This window comes from Gossypium raimondii, chromosome 10 (assembly GCF_025698545.1).
Source record: "Gossypium raimondii isolate GPD5lz chromosome 10, ASM2569854v1, whole genome shotgun sequence".
In the NCBI taxonomy this organism is placed as follows: Eukaryota; Viridiplantae; Streptophyta; class Magnoliopsida; order Malvales; family Malvaceae; genus Gossypium; species Gossypium raimondii.
This window is the reverse complement of record NC_068574.1, coordinates 856,596-874,222: the sequence shown is the minus strand read 5'-3', so window position 1 is coordinate 874,222 and position 17,627 is coordinate 856,596. Positions and strand designations below refer to the sequence as shown.

The window sequence follows — 17,627 nt, the reverse complement described above, 5'->3', positions numbered from 1 at the left end:
TTTCCAGTCTTTTGGTGGGGAAATAGAGTGATGATATTTTAACCTTATACTATTTTATTTTTTTATAATTTTTAAAAGATTTTAAAAATAATTTTATCATTTTAAGGAGACTAAAATTCTACCGACTCTTTTGCATTTGCCCCTGAAAATGATCAAGGCCATTGATAGATGAAGTACTCTTGATGATTTTACAATGCTTTTCTTTTATATGCAATGTTTGTTTCGACTTATAATTCCTCCTTAATTTTTAAAGTAAAAGCAAAGTGGACATAAATACCTTTGAACTCACATCTTCTTTATTATTGTAATAACAACGATGCCAATCAATCGACACGTTGTTGTTAATCAATATTTCTTTGAAGTTTTGATTTGTTTCACGTGTCATTACCATGTACACACGTTACAGAATTAGAGCCCATCGTTATCTTTTATTTTATGCTCTTAAATTATAAAAAAAAAAATTATATTAGTAGTCACTCAACTATCTTAGATTGTTAGCTTTTTTCCATTTTTACGTTAGCTTGCAAGTGACTAAAAAGACAAAATTAAATAGTTAAGTGACTATTTTGTAACTTTTCATAACGAGTGGTTAAAATGAAATTTATTAGTAGTTGAATGATCATTTTGTAACTTTTCATAGTTAAACAATAAAAAAACATAGTTTGATGACCTCTATTGTAATTTACCCTAAAATTATTTTTAAACACTAAACCAAACCCTAAACGAGCCAGCATGATGTGGGATTAAAGTATAGCTAATTAGCTAGCTTTACCTTATTAATTATATCATAACCTTGTTATCAGATTCAATGCACTCTATATTTTGGGTTGGACCTTAATGCAAAATCCATTAATTAATTAATTATCTTGGAAATTACTCTCTTTTTTTTTTTATTACGAACTAAATTGTACTAGGAAAAATTGTGAGATATTTTTCTATAACATTTTCTCAGAATATATAGCTTCTTCTAGGGGGTGAGAGAACGAAGGATGATGATTTCACAATGAGAGATATGGACACTACTTTCTGTCTTTTTTTTCTCTATTTGCATAATTTATGAGAGATATGACAAAATTGGCATAGTTGATAGAATAATCAGACAAGCACACATGATATGTTATGTGTACTTCATCCTAACATACAAAAACCAATTTTTAACGGAATGACCAGTTTGTTCTTTGATCGATCTAACGTACAAAAATAAATTTACCCAATTTTTTAAATATAATATTTTTGTTTCAAGCTACATGCATGCATCTAGAATATCATTATTACGTAAACCATCCATACGTTAATCATAAATTGACCTAAACATTGTGGGTCTCTGTCCCTTATAATAATCGTCAAAAATAGTTGGTAGGTTTTCACTGTATTTTTCTTTCCTCCCCGCACGTCTGCTACGCCATTTTTTTCTTCAAAGGATTCACCAAATATGGCTGCCATTACTTTGACTAATTAGAATTCGAACATTGCATTGAAGTTATTGTAAGAAAAACAAATGAAATAAAAATTGAATATTTCTCTCAACTAGGAGACGCAGCTTTTGACTATGTATGTATGAAAGAATATAGGCAACCCAAATGGTTGAAGCAACCTATTAAAAGTTATGTTTTTATAGCCCACGTTTTTAATTAATCTCTTACAATGAACAAGACATACTACTGTTCTTCTTTTTGCTTTTGTTTTCTTAAACAATCCCATTATATCTACTCTTTTTGACACAATACTTAGAACTACTCATAGCTCCTTCCCAGCCCATAAATATATAGGAGGATAATGCATTTCAGCACACTTGAACTCAATTCCTTCTGTATTGGCAACAATGTCTATGTCAATCGAGTTAAGACTCAATCAGTTTTTTTTTTGTTTAATTTATTGATAACTTTTGAAATTGATATTTTTCTTTATAGGGAATACTAATCATTCTATGATGTCCCTTTTTTCTCCTTAATTTTATCGCTTTTTGGGAGTCATATGTTTGAAACTTTGAATGATATTTGTAATTTCTCGAAAAACATGAATATGTAAATTTGAATGATATTAGAAGGAAAAATATTTGGTATACCATCATCTGAATTTTTAGACTCCACAAGAAAATTACTTGACAAATGTCCTATAGGAGTATATAAAATATTTGAAAAAGAAACATGTGGCAATTTTGTAAGGTTGCTTGTGGAATAAAAAAAATACATTTCCAATGTGCCAAGTACTAATCCTATTACAAATATATTTACAAATATAAATGGTAAGTACCATGGAAGCCCCTATACTAGGACGTTGCCCCCTTTACTAGAAAAAAAAGGGGTAAATTAGTCACTATATGTTAAATCAAAGAGTAAACTAATCATTTCCGTTAAGAATTTCATCTATTTCTATTGTTAAATTAAAGGGTAAATTAGTCCCTGTATGCACACACATGGTGGGACTTGAGACCCACACAAAGCAATTGCGCATGGTGGGACTTGAGCCTAGGTACTCAAGAAGGAAATTCAGGGGGATGTATAGAGTCTCTTGGTTCATATAGTAAAATTGCATTTTGATCCTTGAAAAATAATAATTCAATCTAAGCCCTCCTAACATGAAATTTTTTTGCTTTATTCTTTTGAAAAATTATTATTTTATCTCACCCCGTAGCACAAAATTATCAACTTTATCCTTTTTCACGTTAAATTCAAGTATTACTATCCGAATCCAATAATTTTATCTGCTAATTTAGTAAGTTGAAAAAAAAAGGTAGAGTTGAATGTAATTATCTAAGTTTTGCAAAATAAATAAAAATTCGAATAATAAATATTCAAAGCTAATATCCTCTCGAAAAGTAAAACAAATTCGAATAATAAATATGTAATGATAAATATGGATATGTGCTCAAATTTCAATATAATATTACAAAACGTGTTTAAAACATGAGGTTTTTTTTTATTTTATTTTTCATAAACAGGAGATGTAAAATTTTAAATTTACAACCAAAAAAAAAAAAGAGAGGTTAGAATTTAGATATAAAATAATGGTACGGAAACCAATACCAAAGAAAAAGGGGTTTACAATAAGTCTTTGGGTCCAATCAAAATGTCAAAATTTATGCCGACATCCCTTTTTTTTGTAATTTTTCCATGCTTTTGACGTCGACGTTTTGTTTGAAAGAAGAAGCCTCGGGCAAGTCACGGTAAAGAAAGGAAGCTAAAGCATACATATGTTCTGGAAAACAGTTCAATTTAGTCATCAACTTTTGGCCCTTCATTCAACATCTATCTTGTTTTTTTTCTTTCTTTTTTTCCAAAAGGAATCATAAATAAGACATTAAAGGTGAAGGACCAAAAAGAAAAGTGAAATAAAGGTTGTCACTAGATGTTGAAAAAAACCCATATCTACAGTTTTTAAAAGTTGAGAATTCATGAATGATTATAGTAGGGTTTTTAAATTAAATTTCACAAAACTAGTAACTTAATGGATTCATGGTATAATTATGATTTTAGTCCCTCTAATTTGTGATTTATTTTAATTTGATATTGCTGAGAGGAGGTTGACTCCTTAGGGATTTAATGGGTTAATATCGTCTTCGATGAGAGCCAGATATCATCGATGCCCTATAACATATATGACACTTGTGGGCAAGAACACTGTTAATTATTACTTTAACGGCAACAACTAACAGTGTTATCAATTTAGACATATTAATAACATTATAAAAAATTAAAAAAAAAACTATAAATTATGTTGAATTAGAGAAGTTAAATTTCAAATTTTAGCATAGTAGGAGGACTAAAATCAAAATTAAACCTAGAAACACATATATCTTTTAAGATATATATATATATATATATATATATAATTTAATTAGAAAAAAGATGTTTGTGATATTTTAATCTGATCAGTCCAACTTTTTGAAACACAAGTAAATCAAGAGCATGCACCTAATCTTTCTTCTTCTTCTTTTTTGAATAAAATGCACCTAATCTCCATGCAATGTATATATTTGATTCTGCAGCCATCACTTTGTTCTTTTATCATCCCCCCCCCCCTTTTTCATGTTCTTACGTGTCAACATTATAAATACACTTTAGTTGAAATTGAAAGATTAAAACCAGAGGCGAATTCAGAGGGTTAGTAGGGCCCCGACTCCCCTTTTAGAAAATTTTAAAATTTTAAATTAGTGAAGGTAAAATTACACGTTGACCTCTCTAAAATTACGAAAATTTAATTTAATCCTTTAAAAATTATAAGACTATTAAAAATTGAATTTTCATTTTGACCCCTAAAAATATTTTCCGGCTTTGTCCCTGATTAAAACATTTTGGGGTAAATCTATAGTATATATTTTTAGATTTTATGTCAATAGTATATTGGTTATTTTATAAAATGATTAGTATTTAAGAATTTCTTAATTGAGTGAGACCTCGTATATACTACGTAAAGTGACAAAAGATCTGTATGATTATATTTAAGTTTTCAATTGATACTAATTTTAAGTTCGATGATTAAACAACTCGTACTCATTATTTATCTAAATGTATATAAATTTATGGAAGTAAAGAGAAAGTTTCTAAGAAATTGCCATTTGTTATTCATCATGAAAGAGTAATCATAGAAGAAGATAAGATCATAAAAACAAAAATTTGATTGGTTGAAGTAAGAATTAATTTTAAAAATATAGAATTAGAAGTCAAGATATGATTTAAATGATAATGACCTTGCTTGAGCTTTCATAATGACTTTGAATTTCGAACTCGCCAGCTTGTCATGTATATCCTCCACCACAAATAAATAAACCTAATTTAATTGTCAAGAAAATTGCCCCAAATATTATGAAATAAATGTAATTTCTTTTACGAATAATTATTATTTGATTATAATCGTGACTTATAAAGAAATTATTTTATGGACTCTTTCCATCACATTATTTTTCTTTCCAATTATTTAATGTCATTTCACTAAAATTTTTCATGTCATTAATATATATTTTTAGTATTTCTTTTACCCTGAATCTTGAACCCGTGAACCCAAACCTAAACCATGAACTTTAAACTTGAATTTGGGTTTTATGTTAGGAGTTTGGGGGTCAAGTTTTGGGGTTCGGGGTGAAAAAATATCATTAAATATCAAAGGGTTAAATTACATCATCCAACTACATAAAAGTCATGTAATTTATTCAAACAAATTGATTATAGACTTTTTCACTTTTGATTGAATATTGTTTAAAAGGGGTTATCTTCCAGTTATAGTTTACACTTAAGTAATAATATAATAACGAATATTCCTTTTATAAAAATAAAGTCTAAGCAAATCACTCGGTCCCACCCGGTAGACAGTCAATAGGGAGCGGATCTGAAACGCGGGAGCGGGATGCTACATGGGACCAAGGAGAGACGAAGACACTGGCCCACCCGGTCACCGGTCATATAAGAGAGCCGGGCCGTCAAATTCGTTGACTTGGCTTGGATCCTTTTTTAAAAAAATCACGTGGAACGCGCCGCACCCTTCGGGGCGGTGGATATTTCATTTTTCTTTCTTTCGTTATTTTTTGTTATTTTTTTCTTTTTCTTTATGTTTTCTTTCTTTGAATCTTAAAGAATGAGTCAAACTTGGTTGACGAAATGTAGAGGAAACAACTTTTTTTTCTTTCTAAACCTTTCAACAATTCCATTCTTTCAAACACGTCCCTTCCCCATCCGAATTCGAATATAATTTGGACTAAATTATATTAGTAATCACTCAATTATTATTAAAAAAGTTTTCATCCAAATATTGATAGATTTCCTTTTTGGTCACCCAACTCTGAAACGATCGCTCAACTATTTAATTTTCTCATTTTGGTCATCAGTTGACTAACGATGACAACTTTTAAAACTAATATAGTAGTAACTTTTGACATTCGATATTTATATATTGTGTTAATTTATGTATTGCAATTTAGTTTTTTTGGTAACTCTCAACATTTATACGTATTGTAATTTGTAATTTTTTTGTGACCATTTCATCTAAAAAGCTAAAATATATATATGAGCTAAATTTGATTCAAAATATACAAAAAAAAATGGAAGCACCAATAAATCCTTAGTGTCACAAAGAAAAATAAAAGCGCAAAAAGGACCAAATTACATAATGTGTAAATGTTGAAGGTTAATTTTTTAGAATCAATACTAAATTGAAATAATAAACAAAAGGTGAGGGTTAAATTTTCTATTGTGTTATTTTTAAAAGTTGCCACCATTAACTAGTTTGTGACAAAAAGACAAAATTGAATAGTTGGGTGATCTTTACCCTATAATGTTATATATATAGTTAATAAATTATATTATTAAAGTAAAATTAAATAAATTTTGCTACGAGTCAACAAGTAACAAAGGCAGAGGTCTTATGTCTTATGTCATTTTAATTACTTGTTTAATCTATTTCTAATTATTGAATTTTTTAAATAATTAAATCATTTTAGATTAAAATTTGAATCCATCGTATCAAAATTTAAGTTGAACACACCCTACTGGTTAATTTAGATGGTCCAAAAATGATAATAAGACATAAAAAAAAGGGATCTAAGTCGATTTAATAATTATGAAGTCGAGTTCAGACTAACAATTGGGTAAATTTTAAGCTCTAAAACACACTATTTGAACAATTTGCAAGCTTAAATCACCTTTTCATTTTTAATATATATTTTATATTATAAATGTATTTGTTATCTTTACCATTTAGAAAGATCTTTAAGTATGAACAAGCTTAACCGAGCTCGAATTCAAACGCAAATACAAAAATCGATAAATAAGCTTAATCTAGTAATCAAATTAAGCTTGAGTTGGCTACTATTTAGGTTTGACTCGACTCGATTGCACCTGGTGTAGTCAATTCCGCACTGATTCAAATTGTTCTGGTACACACCGCTTCAGTAATAAACTGATGCAACCAAGTTCGTTTTCCACACCGATTAAAATTCTGACCCAATTCTGATCGCACTAGCTGGAACATTATGCACCGGTTGGTGCATGAATAATATTAATATACATATAATTTCCAATTTTTATCACTCTAGGAAATCATTCATCTGATATTTTTAAATGGATTAAAATGTGCCAAAAGGCTCTAACTATTCGTAAATTTAGAATTTAGTTATGGTATATTTTATTTTTAGGAATTTAGTCTTTCTATGTTTTAGATTACGAAAATCCAGGTTCAACTATTAACATTGTTAAAATTATTTTGTTAAATTCAAGTTTATTATGAGTACTTTTTTATTTTAAAATATTATTTTAACAAATTTAATAAAAAAATCTTAACCATTAGATTTGAAATTTAAAATCTAAAAAATTAAAATTTAAAAATAAAAATATATCAACTAAATTCCAAAGATGGAAAACCTTATGAATTCCGGGAGAAATACGATGGTCTAAAAAGGGGTAAATGGGCCATAGAAAAAGATAGCTTACTAATAGTTTCCACAAGGGGCAAAGGAAATGAAACAAAAAGGGTCAAATTGCCAGCTGGAAACTGACGCACCATCTGACGCAAAAAACGATATCAACAGCAATAAATAAATAAATCCCATTAATTTGTTTATAAAAAAACAAAAGAAAATCCAAAATTGTAAACGACTGGTAAAACATAAATAAAAAACTAGTGAAAAATCTGGTCTTCGTTTCCAATTCCAAACCCTTTTTATAGCCGACCCCATTGCACCGTTCCAAAACTTCACAGATTTTCACAAACTTTTTTGCTGATTTTTGCTCTCTTTTTCTTTAATCCTAACTCTATTTTCTTTTTTTTTTTACATTTATGGGCAAAGGATGGGGTCTTACCCTTGATTCCGATCCTGTTACTAGTAATTTCTTCACAAACAAATCCAATTCCACCACCGTTGCCGGCGGTTCTTTTCTCGGGTTGAAGCAACACCACCACCGAGACATGTTTCAGTTCCCTGTTAGTCTTGCTGGGTCCAGAGATAACGACCGCCGTGGAACTTCAGCTTCTTCTTCGCCGTCTGATGATACCAAGATTCCCGTCGATGAGGTTGATTTTTTCTCCGATAAGAAAGTTAGGGTCGTTGATGATGTCAAAAAGGAGAGTATAGAAACTCCGGCGTCTGATTTGGATGTAAATGTAAGTTCGGTTCGGTTCGGTTTCTTTTTTCTTTTAATTTTTTGAATCTTTTTTTTTTGTTTAAATTATCTTATATTTAATTTCATTGAATTTGTAGACTGGATTGCTGCTTCTCACTGCCGGAAGTGATCAATCAACTGTTGATGACGGCGTTTCATCGGATATGGAAGATAAACGAGCTAAAAATGAAGTAAGAAAAATTTTGGTTTAATTTAAACCCAAGTCCCTGTACCCTTTAAATTATTGAAATTCAATCCCTCTAAACTTTATTTTTTTTTATCAGCTGGCTCAATTACAAGATGAATTGAAACGTATGAATGCTGAGAACCAGAAGCTTAAAGACATGCTCAGCCATGTCAGTAACAATTACAGTGCTCTCCATATGCACCTCGTCACCTTAATGCAACAACAACAACAACCACCACAAAGGAACCGAGAAACACAAGCCATCCAAAAATCCAAACCCGAAGAGGTGACGCCTTTACAGATTTTGGATCTAAGCCGTCCCTCGGCTGCCGGAGCAGAAGCGGCGGAGACGATATCTCATTCGTCGTCGGAAGAAAGGACACGTTCTGGGACACCTCCAAGTAACGTGGAGAAGAGGGTGAATAGAGAAGAAAGCCCGGAATCTGAGAGTTGGGGACCAAATTGTAAAGTTCAAAAACTGAGTTCTGGGAAACCTGTTGATCAATCCACTGAAGCAACCATGAGGAAAGCTCGTGTTTCAGTTCGAGCTCGATCGGAAGCTCCAATGGTATGTATATAACAGTACATGTTATAAGTTTTAATCACTTTTTAGCTGTGAAATATCGGATTGTTGTGGGAATTAATTGATTGTTAATTTGGTGTATAGATTACTGATGGATGTCAATGGAGAAAATATGGTCAAAAAATGGCGAAAGGAAACCCATGTCCTCGAGCTTATTACCGGTGCACCATGGCCGTCGGTTGTCCGGTCCGGAAACAAGTATGTTTCAATATCTTTTAGTTTTTGGTTTAATTCACCATAAGTCCCTAAACTATTGCCTATATTCTGAATTAGTCCTTAAGCTTCAAATATTTTAAAATGGTCCCTCAAATATCAATCGGTTGCTTTTGTTAGGGTTAAATGTCATTCGGACAGAACGTGTTAAAACACGTATTCCTACCATATGATTAGCTTTTAGTTCATGCAATAAGTGCACATGTCATGTTTTAAACATGCTCTAGGTAATAATTGAACTTGCATTTGATGTCAAAGTTAATATTTTGAGAATATTTTGAAGTCAAGGACCAATTCAGAATTTTGGGCATAGTTTAGGGACTTTTAGTGAATTAATCTATTTTATCTTATCTTTATTTCAAGTCCATAAACTAATGTATTTACGTTGATTCACAGGTTCAACGTTGTGCGGATGATAGAACAATATTGATAACAACTTACGAGGGCAACCACAACCACCCACTTCCACCGGCTGCCATGGCAATGGCATCGACAACGGCAGCAGCTGCTAGCATGTTGCTGTCCGGTTCCATGCCGAGTGCCGATGGAATCATGAACCCTAACTTACTAGCCAGGGCAATCCTTCCTTGCTCCTCAAGTATGGCTACTATTTCAGCTTCTGCCCCATTCCCAACCGTGACATTGGACCTTACACACTCGCCGAACCCTCTGCAATTCCAACGGCCACCACCCCCGCCGACACAGTTCCAAGTCCCATTTCCCGGCCAACCGGCGCCGGTGTCCGCCCCTCAATTACCTCAGGTTTTTGGCCAGCCATTGTACAATAATAATCAGTCCAAATTCTCAGGCTTGCAGTTATCTCAAGAAATGGGGTCTTCCCAATTAGGCCGCCAGCAACAACAACAACACCAATCTCCGCCACAACAGCCTCCGACGCTAGCCGACACAGTCAGTGCCGCAACCGCCGCCATCACAAACGACCCCAACTTCACTGCCGCCCTCGCGGCTGCCATCTCCTCCATCATCAGCGGCGGAACTCACCCGAACAGCAGCAACAACAACAATAGGCAATAATTAAAAAATCATGATCAGTAGATTAATGACATGTTCATATTTTTTTTCTTTTTTTGTACTTTTGTTGTGGGGAAGTAGAAAAGCTTAGAAACACACAAAGCAAACTTCATTCATTTTTTTTAAACAAAATGTTGTTCCATTTTAAATAATTCAGTTCAATTTACAAGTACACAAAACCCTATCCCGTTAATCCATTTTGTTTTTTTTCCTTCAAAACACACAGTGTAAGGACCTTATATGATATTTAACCTTTTTTTACGCGTCACAAAGATACAGCATATGATAATTCCAAGGAACAAAAGGGATAATTATTTTTTTCCCGACTGCGTGTAATATTCGGGTATATAATAATCAAAGTCAAGTAAATACAGCTACTACCCTTTGACACGTAACTTTTTTTTTTTTTTTTGGTATTTTCAGAGACAGTAGTAGACTTTTAGTAGGAGACTTCCAGGTAACTACGTGTGCATTGAATAAAATGTAAAGAAAAATTGGATGTGATGAGATAATATAAATTGTATAATAAGAATAATTATTTGATGTATTACTGGTAGTATTAGTCCTTTAGCTAGCTCGTTTTTTTATGTGCTCATCACTCGTCTCTGTTGGCTTATATTCATAAAAAGTATTTGAAGACACATGTAATCTTTAGGGGAATAACGTGTTTTTGCGTATGATATCTAGTTATCCTTAATATGTCACTTTCAATAGATTATACATTATATATATATATATATATAGAAAAACTTTGCTTGTAGGAGTAAAAAACTTTGATATTAATATAAGTGGATACACAAGTGTGTGTGTGTGTGTGTTTAGGTCAAATTGATTCAATGAAGAAGAAGGTAGTTTCGTGGATTGTGGAGTGCAATTATTATAATGGACAACTCGGATACGTTTTGTTTGACTTTCCGTGCAATCCACTTGATTGACATCATGGTTCTGATCATGGGTGGATGTTTTCGGTTTATTATGAGTTTAGTCCTTTTTATTGTGTTGAAATTAGGGGTTTGAACTTTTTCCCTTTAATTCATACTTTTATAACCTTTTTGGTTGTGATCGTTGATGTTAGGGGTTGATGGTAATAGGAACGGGGCCTATTTTTCGGAAATTTTTATTATTTTCTTGAAAATTTTAATAAAGTTCTCCCAAATTTTTTCAAAATTTCATTGATTCCCTAAAATTTAATGTTAAGATTCACCATTAGTTAAAGTGATGACACGAATTTTTTTTCCGTGTCTCACTCAGACAAAGCCATTCAAAATTCAATCAACCATATTCTACCGGACCTTTAGTTCTTGGGTTCGAGTCTCACATTGTATAAATCATATGTGGACGTTATTCAGATTTATTCTTGCTTAAAACACACCACATATAAGTATTGTCTAAAACTATTCCAGTCTCGGTAAGTTATGTCTTATGTCTGCTTTGTAATACTTAAATTTTCTTCACCACGATGGTAACTAATAGTATTATCAATTTAGACTTGTTGATAACATTAGAAAAGTACACGGGCCAGATCATGTAAAATTAAAAATAATAGAAGCAAATCTTCAGTTTCAACATAATAGAGGGAGTAAAACTAGAATTAGACCAAACAATTTTTTTCCAATAAAGTACTAAAGTTCCCAACGTGAAGCGTTGTGGGTCGCACCGTACCTCATGCAACCGTACAAAAATAATATCATCTTCCTTCCGCTATTTATCACGCCCCACGTGCTTCCATGTGAACCCTCCCCCCACTCCCTGTAGGAACTTCTATGTACGATCTATACATGCAACTAGTTTCATTTAAGGGATAATATATAATTTGGCCCTGAATTTGTGTATTTATACCTAGTTTGTCCCTATCTTTTTTTTTATCTAATTGGTCCTTGAACTTGTATTCCGTCAATCAATTTGGTACCTTTTGATTATATTATTATTATTTTTTCATTCATCATCCAATTTCTATTCATTTCATTCAAGTTACATTACAGATTACACAAGTTTGATTTACCCATCTAATTTGTTTCTTTTTATTTATTTATTTTCATTTTGGCAACTTATACTTCTATATTATTGAATTTGAATGTGTCTCAAAATCTGAAAAATTCATGGGAGGGGTTACCTTTGGATATAAAATGGATAGATTTAAGAAAAAAGAGAATTAAGGATACCCACTAGAAAAAGTAATCTCGATTGTGCTACGTGGCAACCTCTCATAATGTCCTGTGGCAAACATAAATATAACTTTTAATTTATAGATTTTTAATTTATGTTTGTCACGTTAGTACAAACTAACGGTGTTAATGCAGAGGTACCAACCTGATTGACAAAATACAAGTTCAAGGACCGATTAGGTCAAAAAAAAATTTAGGGACCAACTAGGTACAAATGGATAAGTTCAGGGGCCAAATTATATATTATCCCTTCATTTAAAGAAAAAAAAGATAATTTACACAAGTAGTCACCTAATTATTAATTAGTAAATTTATTTTGGTCACTTAAGTACGAAAAGTAACAAAATGGTCACCCAACTATTTAATATTGTCTTTTTTGGTCACCAATTGGCTAACGGTAGCAACTTTTAAAATTGACATAATAGCAACTTTAACTCTCAACACTTATAAATTAAGTCAATTTAGTATTAACTCTAAAAAAAATGAACCTTCAACATTTAGACATTGTGTATATATATATTTTTTTGCGTTTTGCTTTTCTTTGTTATCGTTTGTAACTTTTCATAGTTGGATGACCAAAAAATAATACTAATAGTTAGGTGACCACTAATGTAATTTACAAAAAAAAATCATGGTGCAATTTTGTTATAAGCATAAGCAACTTCCTTTCTGTTTTTCGAAAATGTTAATTAAGTTCTCCTAAAATTTTAAAAAATTATCATTAATCTCCTAACATTTTTAAAAATTTTAATTAGAACCTCAAAATTTTTAAAAAAAAGTTCATTAAACTTTTAAATTTTTGAAAATTTTAATTAGATCTCAAACTTAATCCTTAGATCCATAACTAATATAATGGGACTCGAATTTAAAATTTAAAAATTTCCAAAATATTAATCTTATCATTAAACCAAAATCTCAGTCACATAAACCAAAGCAACAAGGTTGGAAGTTTGTAACAAAGTACATGGTATTAGGTTGTGAAGTGGTAATGGAGATGGAGATGATTAGCCATTAAAATTGATGATTGTGGTCACATGAAGTCAGTTGTTTGGGTCTTGTTTTTCAAACTTTGTAATAAAAGTTTGCATATTGTGTGCATGCATTTAGGTAGTGTAGGCTTCAACTTTCAAAGGGTGTTTTAAAACTTTAATGATACAAAAAAGCAGCTGTCACATGGTATGGTATAATTTCAATGGGGTTGAGTGCTAAGATGGAAAACTATGGTTTTGGTCATCAAATTCTCTTCTCTCTTTGTCCTCTGTAAAATACTTTCCACCGCCATTGTTTACTCCATGAATGCATTGTAAATAATAAAATTAAAATAATTACGAAACATAAATATTTATAATTTTTTAAATATAAAACACATGCATCGTCTTAATTTTATTTATAATCTACATAAGTAGATGATTTACATATTTATCCTTAGACCCTATTATAGGATTAACACATGTTTTTTAGGTGGGGGTTTGCTTGCATGGTGGTAATAGCGAGTACCATAACAATTTGTCTCCCACCTAGTTTAAAGAAAAGTTATAAAGTGACTCTTCTGAGAATTTGGCTTCGCGAGGTGGGGGATTTCTAAGAAAGAAACTTACCGCTACCCAGTTACTCAATTGGGTCCCAACTTGTGGTGTGCGTAGTTCGCATCTTAGGTTCGCACGTGAGGTGTTCGCATCCTTTCATGAGCTCGCACGGGGTGGGTTCGCACCACTATGTCGGTGAATCCACACGTAGAAAACACATATTAATCCTAGAATAGGGTACATGTATTTTTATTTATGAGATGCATATTATATGATTTTGGAAGTATATCAAATACAAAACTTTTAAAGGTATATCAAATACAAATCGTATTAATTATAGAGTTTTATTATTTTTGGTTTAATGAGAAATTTGAGGTTTTTGAAATTTTAATTACGGATCTTGTCATATATTTAAGTTTCACCATATTTCAATGTTATTTAAATATATTTCAAATATTAATTTTATTGTGATAAAAGAGTTAAGAAAGGATGAAGATACCCTCTTAAGTAAGTCATGACTTGTTAATTAGTCAAAATTTTTTTTATGCATTTTGTGAATTATCTTTAAATTTGTTGAGGAAAGTCGAATCTTTTGGGAGAAATTTTCGAAGTGCCATTTATCTGGTAGTTGATATTACCTCAACAATCAAGATTTTTTCTCCAGCCTTCGTGAAAATTCGTGTATGGTTCATGAAAAGGGACGTCTTGATTAGTGGAGTTACGATCTACAATAGCTCACGAGAGAGATGTTAGCCTTGATTGGTGGTTCGAATTCCCCAACATGCATTCTTCATAATTAATATTACACATAATACTAATACCTCTCCCATGAGCTATTGCAAATTGTCTCTCCACCAACTGGAGTGCTACCTTCCATGAACGTACACGACTCTCACAAAACTTTGACATAGAGACAATACCTTCGATTATTGGAAGCAATGTTAATTACCCGACAAACTACACTTAATTAATTATCCAAGATTATACACCTAAATCCACTTAAATCCGTAATAATGTCCAAGGAGAGGGAAAAAAATGGGCACATCACCATTTCATTTAAGAGAGGGCCCATTTCTAAAGGTGAGAGTTATATATATCTCTTGCAAAGTTGCAATATTAGAAGTGTCATTAGGCCCAATTTTAGCTATAAGGTCCTAAATATGAAGGTGGAGTTCAGCCCAAATTTTTAGAATTGTCCAACTAGTGGTCGCCAATAAGGCTAGAGATAATGCTTATTTAGCTTAATTACAATACAATTTTGTTTTAAGTTGCTATTAATTAATTATTTATTTGTGTCAAATTATTTATGATTCTGTAACATTTTGATCGAAAAGCTAACAATTTTAATTATTTGGACTAATTAATAACATTATATAAATATAAAGATAAAATTATATTAGAAATTAAAGTATAAAGAATAAATCTCAAATTTAGACATATTAAACGGACTAAAACTGAAATTTAACCATTCTTATAAAATGTATAAGAAAAAGGAAAAGAAAGTGAGCATAGTAAATAGCTGCAATTAGACCCCTTAATTAAGAATATACACCCAAGCTCGAAAGTCCTTTCGATTAGGAGAGTTTAGACAAAAATGTTAGGTATAAAAAATGAGGATGGCAAAAAATTAGGCTCGGTTAAAATAAAGATTGAGTCGAGCTCAAACATTCAAGTCTTGAGTTCAACTCGGTCTTACTCTTTTTCTAAGTTTATAACCTATTGTATTACATTTTTTTATATATTATATTAACACGTAAAAATGAAACCAACAGTAATATATAATATTATAATGTAAACATTTAAAAAATTGTTAAATTACTTATATATAAAATTTTAATAAATAAAAAAATATAAAATCATTAAATATTAAATTAAAAATAATAAAAGCACAAAAGCAAAGCATATGTCAGGGAATACCAAAAGATAAAGGTGAATGACAATAAAACAAACAACATTTGACAGATTGTTTCTAACATTCAAGACATCACTTTTTATTTTTTAAAATTTTATCTGATGATTTTAATTGCTTTTTAAGACAACACAAAATCCCAACCATGGAACCTGTCTCAATTTAATGTCCACCATGACTATGATGGATCCTCTCATCGTCTTCACCTACAAACCACAACATAAATTTTCTTCATTTCTTTGTGTATGTCTCCTAATGATTATTACCTTCATTGAAGCTCAATCAAATCTTTGTAGGACAAGTTGTGGTAACATTCCTATAAACTACCCTTTAGGGATAGATGATGGTTGCGGCAGCCCATATTATCGCCACATACTCGATTGTTCCGAACTTGGTAAGCTCGAACTCCGTACTCCCTCTGGTAGATACCCTGTACACAGCATTAGTTACTCCGACCCTCATGTTCTTGTTACCGATCCGTACATGTGGAATTGTCAAGATGGGGACAACTTTCGCCCGACTAGGCCTTTTAGCCTTGACACGAGCACACGTTTCTCTTTGTCCCCTCAAAATGACTACCTTTTCTTCAACTGCAGTGAAGATTATGTAATCGTGGAACCGAAGCCTATCTTTTGCGAGAGGTTCCCGGACCGGTGTGATTCGTCGTGTGATAGTGCTAGTTACCTTTGTAGGCACTTACCCGAATGTTCCACGGCGCTCGATCGAAGCTCATGCTGTTCTTACTACCCTAAAGCAACAGAGTCCTTGAGATTAATGTTGAAATATTGTGCTTCATATACTAGTGTGTATTGGAGGACTATGGGTACAAGTACAACTACAGATTCTCCTACTAGCCAAGTTCCTGAATACGGGATTCGGGTTGATTTCGATACTCCGGTAACTACACATTGCCTTCAATGTCAAGATCCATCCAAGGGAGCCGGAACATGTGGATTTGATACGCAAACACAAAATTTCTTGTGCCTATGCAAGAAGGGCAACGTTACATCCTATTGTAAAGGTATGTCTTATGGCTAATAATGTACATTCTTGGATTCATATAAGCCTAATACCGGTTTTATCTGTTGTGTAGATCTTGAGATTTCAGAGCATCGTAAAGCCAGTGTTATTGCAGGTGAAAATTTTGATTATATCAACATTTCTGATGATGGACGTGCATATCTTAAATCAAAAGATTAAGCCTTTTTTATCGTTTCAGGGGCCGTGATGGGGGTTTCAGCTGCTGGAGCCGTAGGAATTGGGGTCGGGATTTGGTTCTTCAAGAAAGTGAGAGCTAAAGCACCTATAACATGTGGGGTTCAAAGTAATGAGAATAGGCTTTTTTGAACAAAAGTGTGTGTTAATGTGAGAAAAGTGAAAGCAAATGGCTACTTTTATTCATTTTATTCTTCATTTTGTAGCTGTGATTTTGATGCCATACGTTTCTTAAAAAGAGTTTAAATATGCCAACGTTCTCTTTTCTCTTCTGCACTTAAACTTTAATTTTAAGATATTGAGTCACTAAAAATCTTGATCCTTCAGTCAATTTTCCCCTTAGAATTCACAATGTGACTGTTAAAAAAGGTAAAACAACTCTTTTAGCCCTTAACATTTATAATTTTTTTATTGATTTGGTCCTTACTCTTTAAAAGTATGTAAACAATTACAAAAAGTTAAAATTATTTAAAGAGATTTTTAAATATTTTAAAAAATTTCAGTCTTTATTGAAAATACAAAAATTAATTTTAAAATATTTTTTATAATTACTTATGTAGTTTTAAAGAGTAAAAATTGAATTGACAAAAACTATAAATGTTGAGGGCTAAAAAATTATTTTTTTCTTTTTTATAACAACCACATCATCCATTCTTTGGGAAAATTGACAGAGGAAGCGATATTTTCAAATAAAAAAGTATAAGGAC

General features: G+C 31.7%; 2 protein-coding genes across 2 annotated transcripts; both read left to right on the top strand.

Moving 5' to 3' along the window:
- Nucleotides 1-7,634: 7,634 nt before the first annotated feature.
- Nucleotides 7,635-10,284, top strand: LOC105777675 (WRKY transcription factor 6). The gene is made up of 5 exons (XM_012601039.2): nucleotides 7,635-8,091; nucleotides 8,189-8,281; nucleotides 8,375-8,845; nucleotides 8,945-9,058; nucleotides 9,470-10,284. The coding sequence occupies exons 1-5, from the start codon at nucleotides 7,768-7,770 to the stop codon at nucleotides 10,106-10,108; spliced, it is 1,641 nt and encodes a 546-aa protein (XP_012456493.1). The 5' UTR covers nucleotides 7,635-7,767; the 3' UTR covers nucleotides 10,109-10,284.
- Nucleotides 10,285-15,843: 5,559 nt separating this feature from the next.
- Nucleotides 15,844-17,246, top strand: LOC105774974 (uncharacterized). Its single transcript, XM_012597530.2, has 3 exons — nucleotides 15,844-16,726; nucleotides 16,799-16,840; nucleotides 16,925-17,246. Exons 1-3 carry the CDS (start codon nucleotides 15,871-15,873, stop codon nucleotides 17,050-17,052), a joined length of 1,026 nt encoding a protein of 341 aa, XP_012452984.1. The 5' UTR covers nucleotides 15,844-15,870; the 3' UTR covers nucleotides 17,053-17,246.
- The last annotated feature ends 381 nt before the right edge of the window (nucleotides 17,247-17,627 follow it).

Excerpts from the sequence above, each read along its gene's own strand:
- LOC105774974 (XM_012597530.2), top strand. The coding sequence starts at position 15,871 with ATGTCCACCATGACTATGATGGATCCTCTCATCGTCTTCACCTACAAA. Across the intron at positions 16,727-16,798 it reads CGTTACATCCTATTGTAAAG|ATCTTGAGATTTCAGAGCAT; the intron begins GTATGTCTTATG and ends TCTGTTGTGTAG. Across the intron at positions 16,841-16,924 it reads TAAAGCCAGTGTTATTGCAG|GGGCCGTGATGGGGGTTTCA; the intron begins GTGAAAATTTTG and ends TTATCGTTTCAG.
- LOC105777675 (XM_012601039.2), top strand. The coding sequence starts at position 7,768 with ATGGGCAAAGGATGGGGTCTTACCCTTGATTCCGATCCTGTTACTAGT. Across the intron at positions 8,092-8,188 it reads CGTCTGATTTGGATGTAAAT|ACTGGATTGCTGCTTCTCAC; the intron begins GTAAGTTCGGTT and ends TTGAATTTGTAG. Across the intron at positions 8,846-8,944 it reads CTCGATCGGAAGCTCCAATG|ATTACTGATGGATGTCAATG; the intron begins GTATGTATATAA and ends TTTGGTGTATAG.